Source organism: Excalfactoria chinensis, chromosome 12 (genome assembly GCF_039878825.1).
Source record: "Excalfactoria chinensis isolate bCotChi1 chromosome 12, bCotChi1.hap2, whole genome shotgun sequence".
NCBI classification, from domain to species: Eukaryota; Metazoa; Chordata; class Aves; order Galliformes; family Phasianidae; genus Excalfactoria; species Excalfactoria chinensis.
The window spans coordinates 12,611,514-12,629,700 of record NC_092836.1 but is presented as its reverse complement, the minus strand read 5'-3'; the positions used below and the strand labels follow the sequence as shown (position 1 = coordinate 12,629,700).

The 18,187-nt window shown below is 36.8% G+C and overlaps 1 protein-coding gene across 13 annotated transcripts in view; it reads left to right on the top strand.

The window, feature by feature from the left end:
• The window catches only part of CACNA1D (calcium voltage-gated channel subunit alpha1 D), a 143,510-nt gene that overhangs the window by 110,747 nt on the left and 14,576 nt on the right, over positions 1 to 18,187 (top strand). For 12 of the 13 annotated variants that reach the window (XM_072347672.1, XM_072347667.1, XM_072347665.1 and 9 more), the window contains 10 exons: positions 4,816 to 4,854; positions 5,275 to 5,403; positions 6,081 to 6,146; positions 7,112 to 7,203; positions 7,510 to 7,669; positions 8,052 to 8,179; positions 8,292 to 8,388; positions 9,431 to 9,533; positions 10,573 to 10,674; positions 16,306 to 16,436. In XM_072347672.1, the coding sequence (XP_072203773.1) occupies positions 4,816 to 4,854; positions 5,275 to 5,403; positions 6,081 to 6,146; positions 7,112 to 7,203; positions 7,510 to 7,669; positions 8,052 to 8,179; positions 8,292 to 8,388; positions 9,431 to 9,533; positions 10,573 to 10,674; positions 16,306 to 16,436 (1,047 nt within the window). The remainder of the gene's footprint in view (positions 1 to 4,815; positions 4,855 to 5,274; positions 5,404 to 6,080; positions 6,147 to 7,111; positions 7,204 to 7,509; positions 7,670 to 8,051; positions 8,180 to 8,291; positions 8,389 to 9,430; positions 9,534 to 10,572; positions 10,675 to 16,305; positions 16,437 to 18,187) is intronic. The other variant, XM_072347674.1, reaches the window with a different exon arrangement.

Below are 18,187 nucleotides of genomic sequence, written 5' to 3'. Positions count from 1 at the left end.
AGAGCACTGCTATCTTCTTCCTGATCGCCTCAGGAAAATCTATTCATTTTGAGCTGAGCCTCGTAAGCACGTGAGACTCATTCAGTGCTTACTCTACAGTTAACAGCTGACATTGGTTAATAGCAATATCGTTGTGTCTATCACAAAACTTGAATTGGATATTCTGTCATTTGGGAGGAGGGAACCAACCTGTTATCATTTTAGCACTGTGCAGTGCATAGCACTGACTTGCAGACAGTCACTTTTTTGCTAGGCTGCTAGTGGAGCTGGGGTGGCGGGTACTCACTCCTACATAATTCATATCCACTTCCCATAAGATGTTCTGGATTCCAAGTTTGAACAAAAGCGCTGCAGCTCAGTTTGAATCCTACTTCATCCATCAGTATCATACTTCAGATCTTGCACTTTGCTGCTAATTGATAATAAGTAATTTATACTTTTTAATGGAGTGGATATGTTGTTAAGGTTTTTGTAAATAAATCTCTTTAAACTTAAGGGTTTTGCTTTAATTAGCATCAAGTGATGTGTAACCTACACTGTGTTGCACTATTTAATTTGGAAGTAGGAGTAAATTCCTAAGTTGCTTCCATAAAGATGTTAATACTGATAATTTAGATATTGCACCATGGACTATATATTAGACAGCCATGAGAATAATATCCTCTGCCAACAATGGATGTTACCTATGAACATAATATGGTTAACAAGGGATGATGCATACTTTTTAATCTACTTTGAGTCACACTGATTCCAAATTTTTACTAAATGATGTGTATGGGCATTTCATTCATGTTCAACAGGGAGTTTACAAAGCACTAAGGCTATGAAGAAAGTTACTTAATAGCAAATTTGACTCCTAGTAATGAGTGCCTGAATGACTCTTATGTATACACGTGCACACATTACGCTCTTCTGAAGATATTTTGGCAACCTGAATGGTTTCCCTGCGTATGTTGATGTCAGCATATATATTTGTCATTTAGATGTTTCCTGCAGTAATCGCAGTCATGACTACATCATCATCGATATGTGTAAATTTTGTTTGCATACCCTAGTACACTTTTGCACAATAAGTAACAAGAGGCATTTGATCAAAATCGTGTACTAACATTCACTGTTTTGCACCTTGCTTATTTTTTTTCTTAAACACGGAGCTACGGTTTGTTTCCAGTGCATGATGCAATCAGTTTCACATCAGTCACGGATTTGACACTGAAGCTTTTCCAAAGCTAGGGTGGTTATATGGAACTTCAGTTGCGGTATGAGGAGTAGAAAGATGGGTTACTCTTTAGAATATGTGCCAAATTTTTAGTAAGCTGCAGTAAATATGAGGCTGAAATGGTTAGAAGGCTGCAAACATTTTCATCTTTTGGTTGATCATTGGTTAATCTTTTTTGAGGGTTGGGAATGTCTCGAGAAGAAAAATGCTACATTGAGCTTCAGTGAAGATATATGTGTGTGTGTCTATATATATACATATATATATGTGACTGAATAATGGCCTATTTGAAGTATTTAAGAATTGACTTAAAAGCACAGAAAGATGAGGTGCTTTGCTGAAGTAGTCTCATTGCAGCTGGCACATGGCTGACAGAAAAGCCAATAATTATGCTAGTCTCTGTTCTCTCCATTCAATTTGAATACTTCTCCTACATAAATATAATGTGCCACCTACTTGTGTGTGTACATGTCAAGTAATATTACTGAAGTTGTAAATAGGACTGTGTGTTTGGATATGTCTTTCCCTTATCTGTAGGAAGCAGACGTTCTTTGTTGTCAATGTGTCTGTTACTGTAACTTGTGTTAATTTTAGTTTCCAAGCTTAGTGTAACTGTTGCTAAATACACAAACACAAATGTTAACTCTTAGATGAACATTTCCTCTATAAATAAATACAAATACTGCTTTATTTCTGCACTATCATTTTATTAAATTAATTGAATTTTTTATTAATAAGCCAAGCTGCTGAAATATCAGAGGGAAATGCCAGAAGGGATAAGAAATTAAATGCTCTCACTTAGAAATGTCAGTACCCAGAACACTAAGCCAATAATGGGCTGAAGCCGAATGTTTTCATCTCCAGTAATAGAAACTCCTCAGGTACCAGGAGTTTCAGGTACCGGTTTTCATTCTTGGTTTTCAACATCCATCCCCATTCCAGTATTTTTGCAGAATTTACATTTTGTGAAGAAGGCTTTTCCTGGCCTCCTCACGCCACTTGTGTATGACATCCAACCTGATGTCCAGCAGCAGCAGGTCAACCATTGCTTCAGGGTGTCAGGAGTGCGTAGGCCAAAGAAGCTGAGGAATAGGAATTTGGATGAATAGGAATAGAAATATATGCAAATATTTTCAATGCCCTTATGCCCTTCTGTCAACACAAAAAAATAAAGGACTGTTAAACTTCCTGAGTACTTGTGGTGGAACAGTTTTCATACAGTTTTGATCTTTGCACTGTAAAAACTGGTAATTAACTTCTTATTAAAATGGTAATACATAGGAAAAGGTTGTGTTGTTTTTTTTTTTGTTTGTTTTTTTTGTTTTCTTTTTTTAACTGATTCTTTCTTTTGTGAATTTATTTCGGAACAAAATCTAGTGATTTTAACAGTGATCTTCAGTGTTTCTTGTATTTTGGTTCTTTCTGTTGTTGTTTGTTTGTTTTTAAAGAAACTAAATAAGAGTCTGCAGGATGAAAGTGTTCTTACCATGTTGTTATATATCTCATACATTGCTATGCTAATACTTCTAATTTTTTTGGAGCCCAATTCTCCTTTAAAAGCTGGTAGAAAATGCACCCAAATGCAAAAGCCAGCATTTTATTTCATTCTTTCAGTATGAGCTTCTGAAGGTGCTATAATTTAATCTGTTCTTTTGCTGTGAAACACTTTAATTTTTGATAACACAAAATACCGCATGCAAATTAATTTGATCGCTGATAAAGGCCGTATTCCTCAGCATGAGTCAGCCACCAGCTGTTAATATGAAATGTCAGGCCTCATCTGCAGAAGTTGTAATGAAACCCTTTTTCTTTAAAAGTTTCAGATGGAAAAATTATTTCTGCACCAAAAATCAGTAGCAATGTGGGTCAGTGTGCACCAGTACAGGCTTGTGATTGGTGCAGGGAGACAGCTTTGTGAGATTGTTTAAGCATTATGTGATATTTTGGCATTGATGATGTTTGTGATTATTACTTATTAATTTCAGTTATGATTATTTGCTTCAGCCTGCTGAAGTACACAGGGAAATTCTAATACAGCAATTCTTTCATTGGTAGCATTTTGTCATTGTTTATACAAAGGTTTACAAAGCTTAGACGTGATCACTGATTTTACAGATTCTCTGCTTACTGAAGTGTAAAGATGAGATCTGGGCTTTTGTTAACATTAATACATTGCTTTAGTATTGGCCCCTATAACAGTTTTTAAACTGTTTCAGAAAATGCTGAAATTCCTGCAGGGCAATAACATTTTAATATGCATTGCATATAGTTGAACAAATGGGTATTTTAAATTCATTAGTGCCTTTTGAAATCTTTGTTATGTGTTTGGCCAAAATAATAATAATTAAAATAATAATAATAATAAAAGATAAAAGATAAAACAATTAGTCTTTTATTATATACCACTAATGATTTGGCTTTAGTAGAGGACTACCTATTCTTAGGTGGTTTTGTTTTTAACTGTCACCTAATGGCTTGGGTTGGAAGGGACCACAAAGCCCATCCAGGTCCAGTGCCCCTGCTGTTTCTCCCCATGGGATCAGGCTGCTCAGGGCTCCGCACAGAATGGCCTTGAATTCCTCCAGGGATGAGACATCTGCAGTTTCTCCGGGCAGAGAATAGTACACTTGTGTGTATGCTGCCTGTACCTGTACTTTCAGAAGTATCATCTCCTTTCTGTTTCCTTCCTCTCCCTGCATCTCAGTCTATCTGACAGCAAGGCTTAAGATTTAACTCTGGCATTTAGAGTGTGCCTGATGCATGTGCAGAGTGCTGGAAGCAGCACTTTGAAGGCATCGTGGTTACTGTCACTGTATGTAACCTCTGTTGAAAAATGACACTTAGAAAGTCTCATCACTTGGATCTAATCTCCAGGAATCCATTCATTCTAGTGCTGTGAAGTTTTAAAGACTTTTCCATTCAGTCTGAAAGAAGCTGCAATGAACATCAGCACACAAGCAAGCATAGACAGCTGGCCCATAAAGCTTTTCTAGCTGCTGTACTTCAGTGTCTGGCCATTTAGGATACTGGGACAGTTTCTCCCAAGACAGCCATAAACATTAGAAAAAGAGAAGTTTTGGCATGCCTCTCTCCTGTCTGTAGCTCATTAACTTGTGATCTTTGCTTTGAAGGAACTCCTGATTTGATATAAAGCCCAGTTCATTGAATATGGTTAGATTCGAGTGATGGAATAATTAACTTCCAAAAAAAGCACAGCAGAGAACTTGAAAACCTGATTTGACCCCAAAATTTTGTTTTTGAGTTGTATTTAAGGCTTATTGCTACATTTTTACACAACCTGAGGAAACTGGGGGCTAATTTTGTTTGGCTTATAAGGGAACAGGTATTTAATTCTGTTTTCAGTTCATATATACTCTCTTAAATGTGTTTTAAAGTAGCAGATTTTAGTATGAGTCAGCCAATGTAAAATGCTAAATTGAAGGTTTTGCTGAAGGTATTATTGTTCTGTTCTGGAAGAATATAGAGTTGAAAGATGTTCGTTTACATTTAGAAATGAAAAATGTCCTGTTTATGGTGAAGCTGCTTTTTTGATCTCTTACTTGATTTTAATATTTAATGTTCTTAATTTCTTAAAGCCAAAGCCAACTGAAACTGTCACAACTGATGAGTCTGGGGTAAGATTAGTAAACAGACCCCAGTGGTTTTACCTCTACTTGAGTTTATTCTTTTTACCATGTCTCTTTTTTCCACCAATTTTTTCTGTATTTTTCATAACTGTCCTATTACAAAGGTGTATGCGGTGGTTTGCATTCATTGTCAGTGTATTATTGAAGTTTACTACAATCAAACCCAGTATGATCCCTATTAACAAACCAGAAAACTTGGAAATGCATGTGATGTGTGAAGCATTTCTACAGGTCCTGTGTTTTTAGCATGTAATTTTTTCCTTTCATATCATTCTTATCAAGGTGAAAAGGCCCTCAAGATACATTTTCAAATCTTACCTCCTCCACCTCTGCATTTGATGTTGTTTCTCTGAAAGTGTTGCATGTCTGTGTTTGTATTTGGTTTGACTTCTTCATGATGCTCTTCAGAACTCCGAAGACAGCGCGAGAATCTCCATCACTTTTTTCCGTCTTTTCCGTGTGATGAGGTTGGTGAAGCTGCTTAGCAGAGGAGAAGGAATCAGGACTTTATTGTGGACATTTATTAAGTCATTTCAGGTTAGCAAAGTTTCTTTAAATTTGCTTTGCAATTGTCGCCTCTTTGTATACCAATTTTTATGAAGCGATACATTGTGGAGTGCAAATAATACTTCTTTTGAAATCCATTCTATCAACGATTACACGTAGAAACACTTTTACATATTAATACTACAAGAAACTTCACCTGCTGCTTCCTTCTTGGATTCCAAGGATCATTCTTTGTCATAAAGGTTAGCTGCCACAATGAGATTTGTATAGTACTTCATAGACAGCATTAGATACACCTAAAAAATACTTTATTGTTGTGGATTTAAATTATTATTTGATTTAAAGCACACTGGTCTTCTGCACATTTTATTAGGTGATTTGAAAAGAGGAATTTAGTCTCATAAGGAGCTGATAAGTGTAGTAAATAGATATTTGAAACCTTGCCCTTGAAAACTGTGATGAACGTGAAGTTAATGTCATTCCATGGGAAGTACCTTTGTTTCGGCAGAATCAGGAATGTAAATAACATTTAAATCTGTTAAAGTTGTGTCTTTCCCCTGGATTACTGGCAGAAGTAATTTAAAATATAACAAAGCTCATGTTCATTGCATATGACAGATTATTAAGAGGCGATAACATTTCAAGCATTTGCCTAGGAAGAAATGGTGTGAAATTATTAATATACAATGCACCTGTCCCTTTTCTAGGCTCTGCCTTATGTTGCCCTTCTGATAGCCATGCTGTTCTTCATCTATGCTGTCATTGGAATGCAGGTAATTTTAGCTCTCAACAGAAGCAATGTGTTGGCTATTCTGAGACCTCTTTGCCAAGGTGCTTTCTGAAATAACTCTCCTGACAGTGGTGCTGTTTCTTAGGCAGAGCTTTCAGAATAATGCAGACATCTTTTGTTGACTGTGATTTTGACAGTCCAAAAAGACAGAAGATCTGGGTGTGTGCTCATAGTATCTTATTTTGCTGAGAGATGACCTTCCTCTTTCATTTACTGTGTAGCTTATTCCTATGCATGAATGAATGAAAAAATGCATTTACTGTAGACTTGTTTCTGGAGTAAGGCATTGAAATCAAAAAGATTTTCTTTTGATCCCAAAGTTGTAAGGTTCCCAAACCAAGGGACCTGCCTGTATGCAGAGCACAGCAACATTAATCTCTTTTAAGTAAATAACAACTTCCACTGTACTGCAAGTGGATATCAATTAATTATTTTGGAGAGAAAGAATGCTTTTTTTTTTTTTTTTTTTTTTTTTTTTTTTTTTTGACTAAGGAATTACAGCTTAATTTTGGAGAACTGCTCATTTTCCTCTCTGGCTGGGACAAGGTGCTCAGACTCTTATTCTTTGACTCCCGTCTTTATATCTGTCTGTTTAGATTTTCAGGACAGCAATCATTTATTACTACAAGTATGCACAGTAACTATTGTAATGGGGTTTCAGTCACAGCAAAGGACTGTAGCTGCCAGTTCAGAGCAGGTACACAGTCATCTAAACTACAAGAGAAAATACTGGTATGATAATGATTTAATGATGCCAAATTAAAACTAAGAATTATCTTGTACATTTGAATTATTTACTGCGTCTACATTGTCAGGAAAAAATCTAAGGACTTTAGAGAAAGTACATGTGTGTTTTTCATATGTACTGAAGCTGGTCTAGACTACGGGGACCACAGTTCCTGAGAGTATGGGCCACAAAGATGAAAGTAAAATCTTGTTTTCCTGTAGGTATTTGGAAAAGTGGCCATGAGAGACAACAATCAAATAAACAGAAACAACAATTTTCAAACATTCCCCCAAGCTGTGCTGCTTCTCTTCAGGTGAGTAAACTTGGGGTTAAGAGCAAAGTAAACCTGTGTTGGGAGTGCTTGTAAATCACAGCTTGGGGTGCAAAATTTTCATATGCAAGCCTTTCTGGTGCCATGAGTGTGCTCTGTCAGGTCTAAGCTTCTCATTTTTGAAACATACCCTATAATTTTTAATTAGATCCTACTCTGAGGAATTTACTATCTGTTTTCACGTTTCTACATGCAGCTCCTGGCATTTTATTGGAACTTAACAAATTAATACATCTTCAGTTCGTTGTGATCAATTAATACTTTGTTTCTCTTTGTGACTTTATAAAGGTGTGCAACTGGAGAAGCCTGGCAGGAAATCATGCTGGCATGTTTGCCTGGAAAACGCTGTGATCCAGAATCTGATTATAATCCAGGGGAAGAATACACGTGTGGAAGCAATTTTGCCATCATTTATTTTATCAGTTTTTATATGCTTTGTGCATTTTTGGTGAGTTCAGCTGGTGGTTATTATCAGAAATAAGTTTTAACTTATTTCTTATTAATGTGTCACTCATGTGTTGTATTATTTGGGCTGGCCAGTCAAGGAAGAGAAACAAAAGCATTAAACAGCCTGTGTCAAAGATTGAGTATTGCACAGCAGTATCATAATCTCATTGTCTGGTTGCTTGATAGAGTTCTAATGGGGCAGTTAAATTCTCAGCAAGTATATTCTGTGCTACTCAGTAGTATTTGCCAAAAACCATTATTTATAAGATCAATTTATTTAACTTCTTGAATTTTGCACATCCTACATTATTTGTTATTTGTTGAAAATATTTGTACTTCTAAAAAAATTTAATGTAGATCTGTGTTCTCAATTGCTTTTTTAGATAATCAACTTATTTGTGGCTGTCATTATGGATAACTTTGACTATTTGACGCGTGACTGGTCCATTCTGGGTCCACATCATTTGGATGAGTTCAAAAGGATATGGTCAGAATATGACCCTGAAGCAAAGTAAGTTAGAACATGTATCTGGTAGGAGTTATCTGTTAAAAATATTGAAAGCAGAGCACAGTATATACTGAGAATTTATGTGTATTTGGTAACTGACATGTGTTGGTTCTAGGGGAAGGATAAAGCATCTTGATGTGGTTACGTTACTGAGACGCATTCAGCCACCACTTGGTTTTGGCAAATTATGCCCTCACCGAGTGGCCTGCAAGGTAGGTTCTACCCTTCTTCCTTTGTAGGTTTCTTTTGCTGTTCAAACATTCATTTGTTCAAGTCTGACAAATAACTTGTTGTGTCTGCACAATAATCCTGTTTATTCACAAGATCTCCACTCTCTAGTTTTCCCAATTTTCTGCAGACTTGATTTAAACCAGCAACATCAATATCGTTTCTCTAAGGGTAATCATTTGAATTTATTGCCAACATAAAATTGTTGGCAGAGCACCAAAATAAAAAGAAATTGGTCTGTAATTCGTCATTAGTCTTTTATTGTGATGTATATGAACTAATTCAACCCAGCATTGATGGTGACCCAGTAACATTTCTGGGAGAAAGTGGTAGTTTACTTTAGTTCGCAGTTTAGTTTTCATAAAGTATTTGTACAGGTGCATTCACGGAACATTTTTTTCACGTGAAACATGGAACTGACACTAAAGGGAAGAGATGGCAAGATGATAAACCATGCAGAAATGAATAGCAGTATCCAAACAATATGCAGAAGTAAGTGAGAAGACTGAAAATTAACAGAAATTTAAAATAAAGTAAAATTTGTTAGGCACAATGTGTAATTTGGATGGCAATTAATTGCATTTTAATATAGAAGTTGAAAAGCAACTCAAAATTGCTTTATTATATTATTTGAGGAATTCAAAACCACGGGTGTTCCAGTTCTAGCAGTTTCAGTGGGAATCAGATTGCACCTTAAAGGACCCTCACAACAGCACTGTGCTTTGAATTTTCTGTACCTGTATTATTAATAGGCAAGCTGGTGCATAAAATACTAGGGTCAAAAGGAGTGTCAAAACCCATGGAAACTGTTGGGCAGTTCTAGCTTTGGTGGAAGCATTAGTCTCAGAAATAGGTGATAGTGGTGTTCGTTACAGACAGCTGGGATAGAAGTCTCAGTGCTTTTGAAGAGTTCCACAATGTTATGTCTCTCAGTGTCCCCTTTATGTCCCCTTTTCAGAAATGAAAGTTACAGAAGGGTTTTTTTTCTTCTTCTTTTCAAACAATGTGTTCTTTTCTCCTTCACAGAGGTTAGTAGCCATGAATATGCCACTAAATAGCGACGGAACTGTCATGTTCAATGCTACTTTGTTTGCTTTGGTTAGGACTGCTCTAAAGATAAAAACAGAAGGTAAGGTTCTTATCTGCCAAGTTTTTATTGCACTTGTTAGAAAGTGCAATGAGGAAAAACTAGAAATTATTACTTTTGTTGAACCTGAGTAAGGCTTCTTAAGTCTCAGTGGATTTGCTTTGGTTTTGTATCGTATATTGTTGAGAAAATAAAAGGGGATTCTGAGGCCAAAGCCCAGGCAATATTAGAAATTATATCATGCTTTTACCTGCTCAGTTAGAAACCTTTGCCAGTGGTGTAACTGAAGTTCTGCTGCTAGAAGTGAATGAGTTCCCCTTTCTGTTCAACCAAGATGCTTCCTCCTCACTGCTCTTTAAATTAGTATCTTGGATCTCACATTAGTGCGACCGCAGCTTTTGCACCCTTGAAGGTGGCATCCCCAGGTTGGTGTAGGCTAGTTCTTATGAGGCTGAATGGGTTTCTATAATTTGCATCAGAGGGCAAAGCCCTGAAAATGCATTATGTTCAAGAGAAGTTTGCATTTTATTTTATATATTTTTTCATTATTTTACTTTCATTTCTTCCTATTCCATGTCCTCTGCTGTTCTCAGTAGAATTTGAGCTCCATTGCCAACAGCACACCAGTTAAGCCTCCTCAAGCAACACTGGCTAAGGAGAGCACTACAAAAGATGCTCACCTGAACCTGCAAGCCTTCAAAGTTGAGAAATTACTGTGAATAGATCAAAATAATAAAAAGGGTCAGCTTTGTATCAGGAAAGATGTGGCTTGCAGAGTCATCTTGTGCTGCATGATTTATGCAGAAGGTATTAAGCAGTGACAGAGTGGAGCCAAGATCTGTAAATCGCTGTTGACCTGAAGAATCCAAGTCTGAAAGGCCCGAGGAGTTCATCCTCTTACACCTTTTCTTCTCATTAATTGTTGTAGTATTCTTATCTGCTACTTCATGGAGCTTAGGCTGCTGCTCACAGTCTTTATCAGTCCTTATGTGGATACAAGTAATTAATATTCAAAGGATCATTCATGGCAGCTGATCTAAACATAATTGTCATCCTCTGTGTCTCTATTCTGTTGCCACAGGTAACCTAGAGCAAGCAAATGAAGAACTAAGAGCAGTTATAAAGAAAATATGGAAGAAAACTAGCATGAAATTACTTGACCAAGTTGTCCCTCCGGCTGGCGGTCAGTGTGATAAACTTTGCCATATGCTCTTCTCTTTTATTTTTTTGGCCTCTGTAGATTGGTAGGGACTAAAGAAATAAAATTAGTAAAGCTTGAAATGATAATGTCATGAAAGGAAAACAAACAATAACAGCAAAATAATACAGATAATGTTACATCCTGTTACATTAGATAATAAATGTAGGACTAATTAATACATCTTCCTTAGATCAAAAAGAAAAAGGAAAATATACTTAATGTTTGTTTTCTTGCTTGACAAAGAAAACCAAACCAACAAAACCCTATTAGACCAAAATGTATTCTTAACTTCAAGACATTCAGTGAAATAAACTAAAGTTCGTTTTATTTCAATGCATTCAGCAAAATAATATGTATTTTTTACTAATTAAGCTTGACAGTGTACACTGCATTTTAGCTGATATCCTTGTATATGTTGAATACTTCTGGGAGGAAAGTAAAAAAAACTTAATTGCAAAACTAAACATATATTTTTCTGTTAAACTGACAAAGCAAGAGGCTAAGCTACCTCAGTTGTATTAGTTTAAACCAGAGCAGTTCCACAGCCAGCATATAATGGAACTGCTTCAGATTTATGCCAGTATGACTGAGGTATGAATAAGGCCCATGTAAAAAATATCTAAATTATCATACCAATGTGTTTGCAAGAAGTATAAGGCACGTATATTGTTTCTACGTGCAGTGAGATGACATCAAATATTTGTTATATTTCTTTTTAAATATATATATCCCAATATATATATTTAGAGTTTTTTGATATATACATTTTTACCAATATGCTATAGCATAGGTTTAGGTGACATTATACTTGCTTTTTCAAGTTTTAAAGGTGCAGGATCTGTTGCACTGTCCATTCATACCCAGGATAGATGTACCTACACATCCAATATTCCGATCCACTGTAATCACCTGGTATTTTTTGTAGTTTATTGTACTTTTATAGTGTTACAGCAGCTTTCAAGACTGATCAGACTCAGGTTTGGAAGCAGACTCAAGATCCAGGCTCGATGGTGGTGGAGGCTGATCCCTTTCTGAAGGTGACACTCTCAGTCTCTAGGGGAAGAGGAGCATGCTGGCTGCCCCGCTGTTCAGCATGACCCCAGAAGCAGCATTAGCTTGGTTGCTGCAGGGAGCCACGTGCTACTGGTGTGGTGGCTGCCAGCTGGTAGTGGGGATTAATACAAAGATCTAGCAAATTTGACAATCCAAAGGGGAACTGATACTGCACATTTAAAACAATTATTTTTTGTGTTCTACTCCGTTGTTTTCAGCTTTACACCTAGTTGCTTGCATGGCATAGATGAATTGCTTTGTTATTGTTGTAACTATGTGCTTGAGCTTTTTCTGCAGCCTCTGTTCCTTTCAACTATGAGTCTTTCCGAATATTCTGAAGCAATTCTGTTTTAGGGTGGTGGCATGGAATTGGTGTTGCCTCTTGCCAACTTTATTCCCCTACATTTTTTATTGAAATAGAGATGCATGCTTCAGAATAGCGAGCTGTGCCTGCCTTAAACCAATCTGACAAAGAATCTTTAAAGATCATGTTCCTAGAACTAATCTCACACAGCAACTCACTGTTAACTTCAGTTTCATCTCATTGCTGGATATAAGCTGTATATTTACTTTCAGCTATACTAAAATTCGTTGCTAATATTTCTTCCACAAATTTAGCTCTTCAGTGTAGCTAGAAGAAAATCTAGGTCACAATCTGCATGATAAAAACCCGTATGGCTTCAACAGCATAAACAAGGACATTTTGGGAAGTCGTAGAATCATTCAGGTTGGAAAAGGCCACTATGAACATCCAGTCCAACCATCAAAGTCCTTAAGATTCACCAATTTTCAATTTCATTTTGACTTCATTTCTCTGCAGGCCTCATTAAGACTTACACAATAATTGAAAAGGAAATAAAAAGAGGAATACAGCTATTTTGCATTCATATGCCAAAGGAGTGTAAAATAGCTAAGTATAGGAAAAAAAAGTTTCTATCAAAGCTTAATATTCAGTAGAAAATTGTATATGACATTAACACCAGTGACAGCTGATAAATAACAGTCTGCCAAGAGATAGGTTTTCAGTATAAATCAGCAATGCATCCAAGTTTGCTGTACTAGAATTACATGTACTTACAAATATTGGGCTGCTCGTGGTATTTTTCTTAAATACTACTTTTGCTGGTATTACTGAGTGTTATATCCTTCAAGTGCCTGTGATCATGTCTCCAGAACACAAGGAGAACAGATCCTTTAGTTGCAGAGCAAAATGAAAACAATCAACATTTCATTTTAATATTTTGTTTTGTTTTGTTTTTTGATTTTTGGGTTTTTTTTTGCTTAATTATAAATAGATGTGCCAGAAATGGGCAGCCAGCTAAGTGTTGGTACTGGCTGAATAACTCAATAATACAATGTAATTAAACTGTTAAAAGTTAGCAACAGATTCTCAGGAAAACTGAAGCTGCTCTGCAAGAACATACAAAGAAAGTCAAAAGCTTGAATGTATAAATGTGTTAACATTCCTAGGATACTACAGAGTAAGAGAAAGACGTACCACCCGCTAAAGATTCACCTGCTTTCTATTCTTTAAATTCCCCAGTCTCCACCTGCAAGACCGTTTAATCCTGCCTACTACTTCTTGCCCTCTTACAATAACTTCCTACTGAAATGATTCCTTTTGCTGTCCCCAATTGTAGCTATAGATCTGTCAATACTGTGGTCAGTTACGCTTAGCTGCCTCCCTCCCTGTCCATATCTGGCTTTATGTGTCAAGGATGGCTCCCCTTGGCCAAGCTTTAGTTCTTGTGTGCACGTGTCTGCAATACAACTGACTGTGCCTGTGAAGTAAACATGCATCTTGTTGGTAAATACAGACTTTGGCATGCACGATTCAGGAAACTGGTAATGCATTCAACTAATATGCTTATTAAAAAAAATTGGTGTGTGTCCACAGCAATTAATAGGGCCCTTCATTTGTGCATACTGAGACTTTGGAGGTATGGTTGTCTCAGGTACAGTCAGTAATCATAGCCTGTCTTGAGACATGCTCTAAGTGCAACCCATGGTAGTGTATGTTATATCGAGTCTGTCACTTCTATGTGTGTGTTCTTTCTATGAGCCATTTGCTATATCACTTCTTCAAAGAGTTTTGTACAAATAGTTGAAACAAAGTAATACGAAGGATGGGGAAAGGCTCATCTGGGGAGTTTGAGCAAGGATGCATTACAGAAATGAACTGATTCAGCTAAGCTAAGGAAGGCAAATTTAGATCAGATACTTTATAAGAGATCTCTTCTGAATACAAAAGACCACAAGGCTCCAGAGAAGCTGCTAAGAGAGATCACAGATGTGCATGAAAACAAATGCTCATTCAAAACATTAAAAATTCTATTTGGGGAGACAGTAAAAAAGCTTTTCTGCTACTGAGACTGAACTGGGACACTGGGGAGCTTTCCTTGTGAGCTGTGGAGTCCGTGCTTCCCAGTGGGAACTGGAGACACTCAGCCCTTGCAGAGATGTCGGTATGTGGCAGAACAAACACACTAACGTGCAAAGACATTTCCCATGGCAGGCTGGTCTTGCAGCCAAGACATTTTAAGGCAGTTACTAGAATTTGTTTTGCTCTGATGCATTTAAAGAAATAAAACTTTGGAATAATACCCCTAATGCAATTTTCCTGAAATTAAAGCTTGTTGTAGTTTCTCACATGCATACAGCCTACATCAGACATCACAATGAAATACATCCTGTGAACTCTGGAGGGTGCTTGGTTTGAATGCTGAGGATTCACTTGGAGGCAGATTTTGTCACAGAGACAGAATTAAGTTTTATCAGTCTTACACACAGATTGGATTTCCCCATCCTTTTTATTGTCTTGAAAGCAGGTCATGAAAAGTAGAAAGTTAATAATGTTTAAATTAGCAAAACCTGCGATATTGTTAACTATTATTACTGAGATACATTGGGAGAGATTGTTGATGAAGCTAAAACACAAGGAGATTGTTTTATTCTAACACTAATAGTGATGTTACAGTAAATGACAGTCACTTTAAAAGTATCTCTTGAGAGGGGAACATCTTGTGTGTTCATAGGTAAGAAAGAAAGATGAACAAAGCAAATGAAGTTACCTCTCAGGTCTGTACTAAATCTCTTAATTAGAGAGAAAAAACAATTGAGATAAACCTTAAAAAAAAAAAAAAAAAAAAAAAAACACAAAAAAAGTAATGATAACATTTTTCTTCAATCAAAGATATGTTAAAATATGTACGAGCACCTTAGATTTCCTGTGTGCAACCAAACAAGTCATGACAACGTAACCCAGATCCCGAAGTCTGTAAGCACCTGTCCATCACAAGGGTGACTGGGATGGCAGGGACTTACCGTCAGGATGTGGGCCCTGCCAGGGGCTACCGATCTTCCTTTCTGTAGAGCTCTACCCATCCAGTTGCAAATAGCTGTCTTGGCATACTGCAAAAATACAGAGGGTAGGCAACACAGCAGAAAGAGAAACAGCTAGCTTTGTGCCAGATAACTCTGGGGAAGTGTGTGAGAACAAAAGCAATGTTTTTTGAATAGAAAACTATTCCTAGTTTTCTGGCAAGCATATTACATGTCAGGAGATCAAACTTATACAGCTGAATGATTGAATGGAACATGCTTACATGCTATGAACTAGGAGATTTTGGAATCATAAGATACCTGTCTTTGAACTCTGCAAACTTTGAAGTTTGGATTCTTTTCACAATAGTGACTCTCAAAAATGGTATTTTTTACTGCACTTACTGTCTGTGTATCTTTTGAAGTGTACAAAATTAGTTGACATGAATTATTTTCATATCTATCAGCATTTCAGAGGTGGTACAGTACAATTATATGGGGAAGCACCATGTGTGTTTCATATTCACTTTCATCACCACCTGGCTGGGAGGTGAATAAGGACCAAATCTTTACTTAAGCAAGAGCCTGACAGAAAATGTGTGAAATTGTAAACACTGTGAGATGTCACTCTAGAGTCACCTGTCTTGGGTGACAGCAAGAGAGCAGAAGATACAGCCCAACTTGAGTATCTGGGATACACAGCCAGTTCAAAGTGGAAGATGTTAAGAACGTACTTAGCAAACCAACCTATATGGTTGTCAATGTCCTTATGTAATTACAAATATACTATGTTAATACACTGATCAAGAAAATTTGTAGCAGCAGGAATAAAAAGTGAGATACTGTGAGCAGAACTTTTTATATATTAATTCTTGTGTAAGTCACAGTAACTCTTGGTTTAATTCATTTATTTTAACTAATGAAAGCCAATATTTCAGTTTCTATGCACATACAAATATGCTTATGGTTTTGTTAGAAACTCGCGTGAGCTAAACCACAGGTATGTGAGACTTGGTAAAGTGTTGTATTTTCTTTATTGAGGATGAGTCCACTTACTGACTGAGCATAACCTGCTTGCTAAAACATTGCTTTAAGCTAGCTAGAGGTCCCATTTATTGTAAGGTGAAAGTGTAGTGCCTATTGCACCCATCACACTTCTTCCCCCAAATCAGATATGAGTGTACAGGCTATTGCCAAATGTGCTGACTTGGGAGAGATCTGTCTGGTCTGTTCATTTAGATGATGAGGTAACCGTGGGGAAGTTCTATGCCACCTTCCTGATACAGGACTACTTTAGGAAATTCAAGAAACGCAAAGAACAAGGACTGGTGGGGAAATATCCTGCGAAGAATACCACGATTGCTCTGCAGGTGATTTTGTTTTTACATTTTAACTAACCATTTTGTGAACTTGACATACCAGGTAGATGAATGTTGATGGTTGTGCAGTGCTGCAAGGATTTTGTTTAGCTGGGACTCTTTGTTCATCAGAAAAGTAAAACATAATCCTGCTTTTCTATCTGTTACAAGGTAAGTGCGGTACGTTACTCTCTGTGGATTACTCAAATGGTAGCAACAGTTATAAGATTCTTCAACCAATACAATCGGTGTAAAAATCAGATGAATGAAGTTCTAAGCTACCGTTTCCTTTATTTTACTTTTCTTTAATTTCTTATGTTCCTTCCACATTTTAAGCCAGTTTTCAGAAAACATCCTGACAGGTGTTATCTCATAGTAAAGAAATTTTTGTATGGTATTGTTTTGCTTCCTAATTCTCATTGTTCTTTGGTTTTTTCCTTTCCTTTTTTCTATTCATGATTACTGGTGAAATTGCTTCCTATCAGCAGTTTCAGTGTTTGGAAATTACCTTTCTATAGAAGTAATATCAGCATGCTATATTAATGCTATGTACTTCTGCCTGTTCTTAAAACAAGCTGTCAGATGGAAACCAGGACTGTAGACAGTGCTCTTTGACCTTCCCTCTCTCAGGAGGCCTGCAGCAGTCTGTCCACTGAGTATAAGTGATCTGGAGGTTCTATTTTGAAGGATTCTATCTGGGGATACCCTTTGTGTTATAAGCTTTGAAACAGAAAAATGGGTGGCTGTCCTCAAATAATTCCAGACATCATACACTGCATTGTTTTTTATTGGATTAGGACTTTATTTCTGTTACTGGGCCTTATGAAGAAAAGAAAAGCAACTAGTTTTGAAATGATAAGCGGTAATTCCTGTTAGCTATCTACTAAAGTTTTTGTTGCATTGGGTACACTCCAGGGACATGAGTCACAAAATTCCTTAGGGCTGCGTTGCTCACAGTGCCTTTCTTGTCCTGTTGACTGATATTTATGCATTAAGAAGGAATATAACTTAGCTCCGGTCTTTGTTTTGTAGCAGTAGTTAAAGAGATGGCTTTCTGTGATGGAAATATGTATTGAGCCAAACAATAGTCACATTGCCAGTAAAGATAAATGTTAAGTGAAGCATGAACAGCTTTAATTACTTCCATCTACTGTGCAGAACAAATGATGAATTAATTTTAGCCTAACTATGTAGTATTTTTATCTGGATTTTACATTTATTTACACATAACCTTCTTCATTAGCAGGTACAAATAAAAGTTGATGGATATTTCAGTTCGTATCACAAATAAACAAAACACCGAGCAGAACTTGATTTGGGGAATATGCTTCAGGTTATCTAATTATGATTTTTCTCATGATTATTTTTTTTCCTAAATTAATATCAACAATTAGCTTGGGAGAAAAAAATTCTGTAGTAAGCATCAGCTGAGGGGTTAACAAGTTTTGCTCAAGTTCAATTTAATTGTCTCCTGTGTTGATGCTGCACTCACAGCAGGGCTTAGCTAGAAGGGAGTCTGGGTTTGAACAAAAGCCCAGAGCTTTTGTGTGGTTGTAGAGCAGAGCTCAGCCTCAGCACTGGAGGATGGACTCGATGGAGATGAGTAACACTGGGGAATCAAGACTGGGCTACTATGTCTCTTATGTTCACTGCTATAGCGTAGGTCTATTCAGCTATTCTGCATGCTTTCTTACTTTAGGAGTTTGGGATTTTTATTCTGTTCATATTAGCTTCAGCTTATTCTTATGTTGTATCAGTTCAGC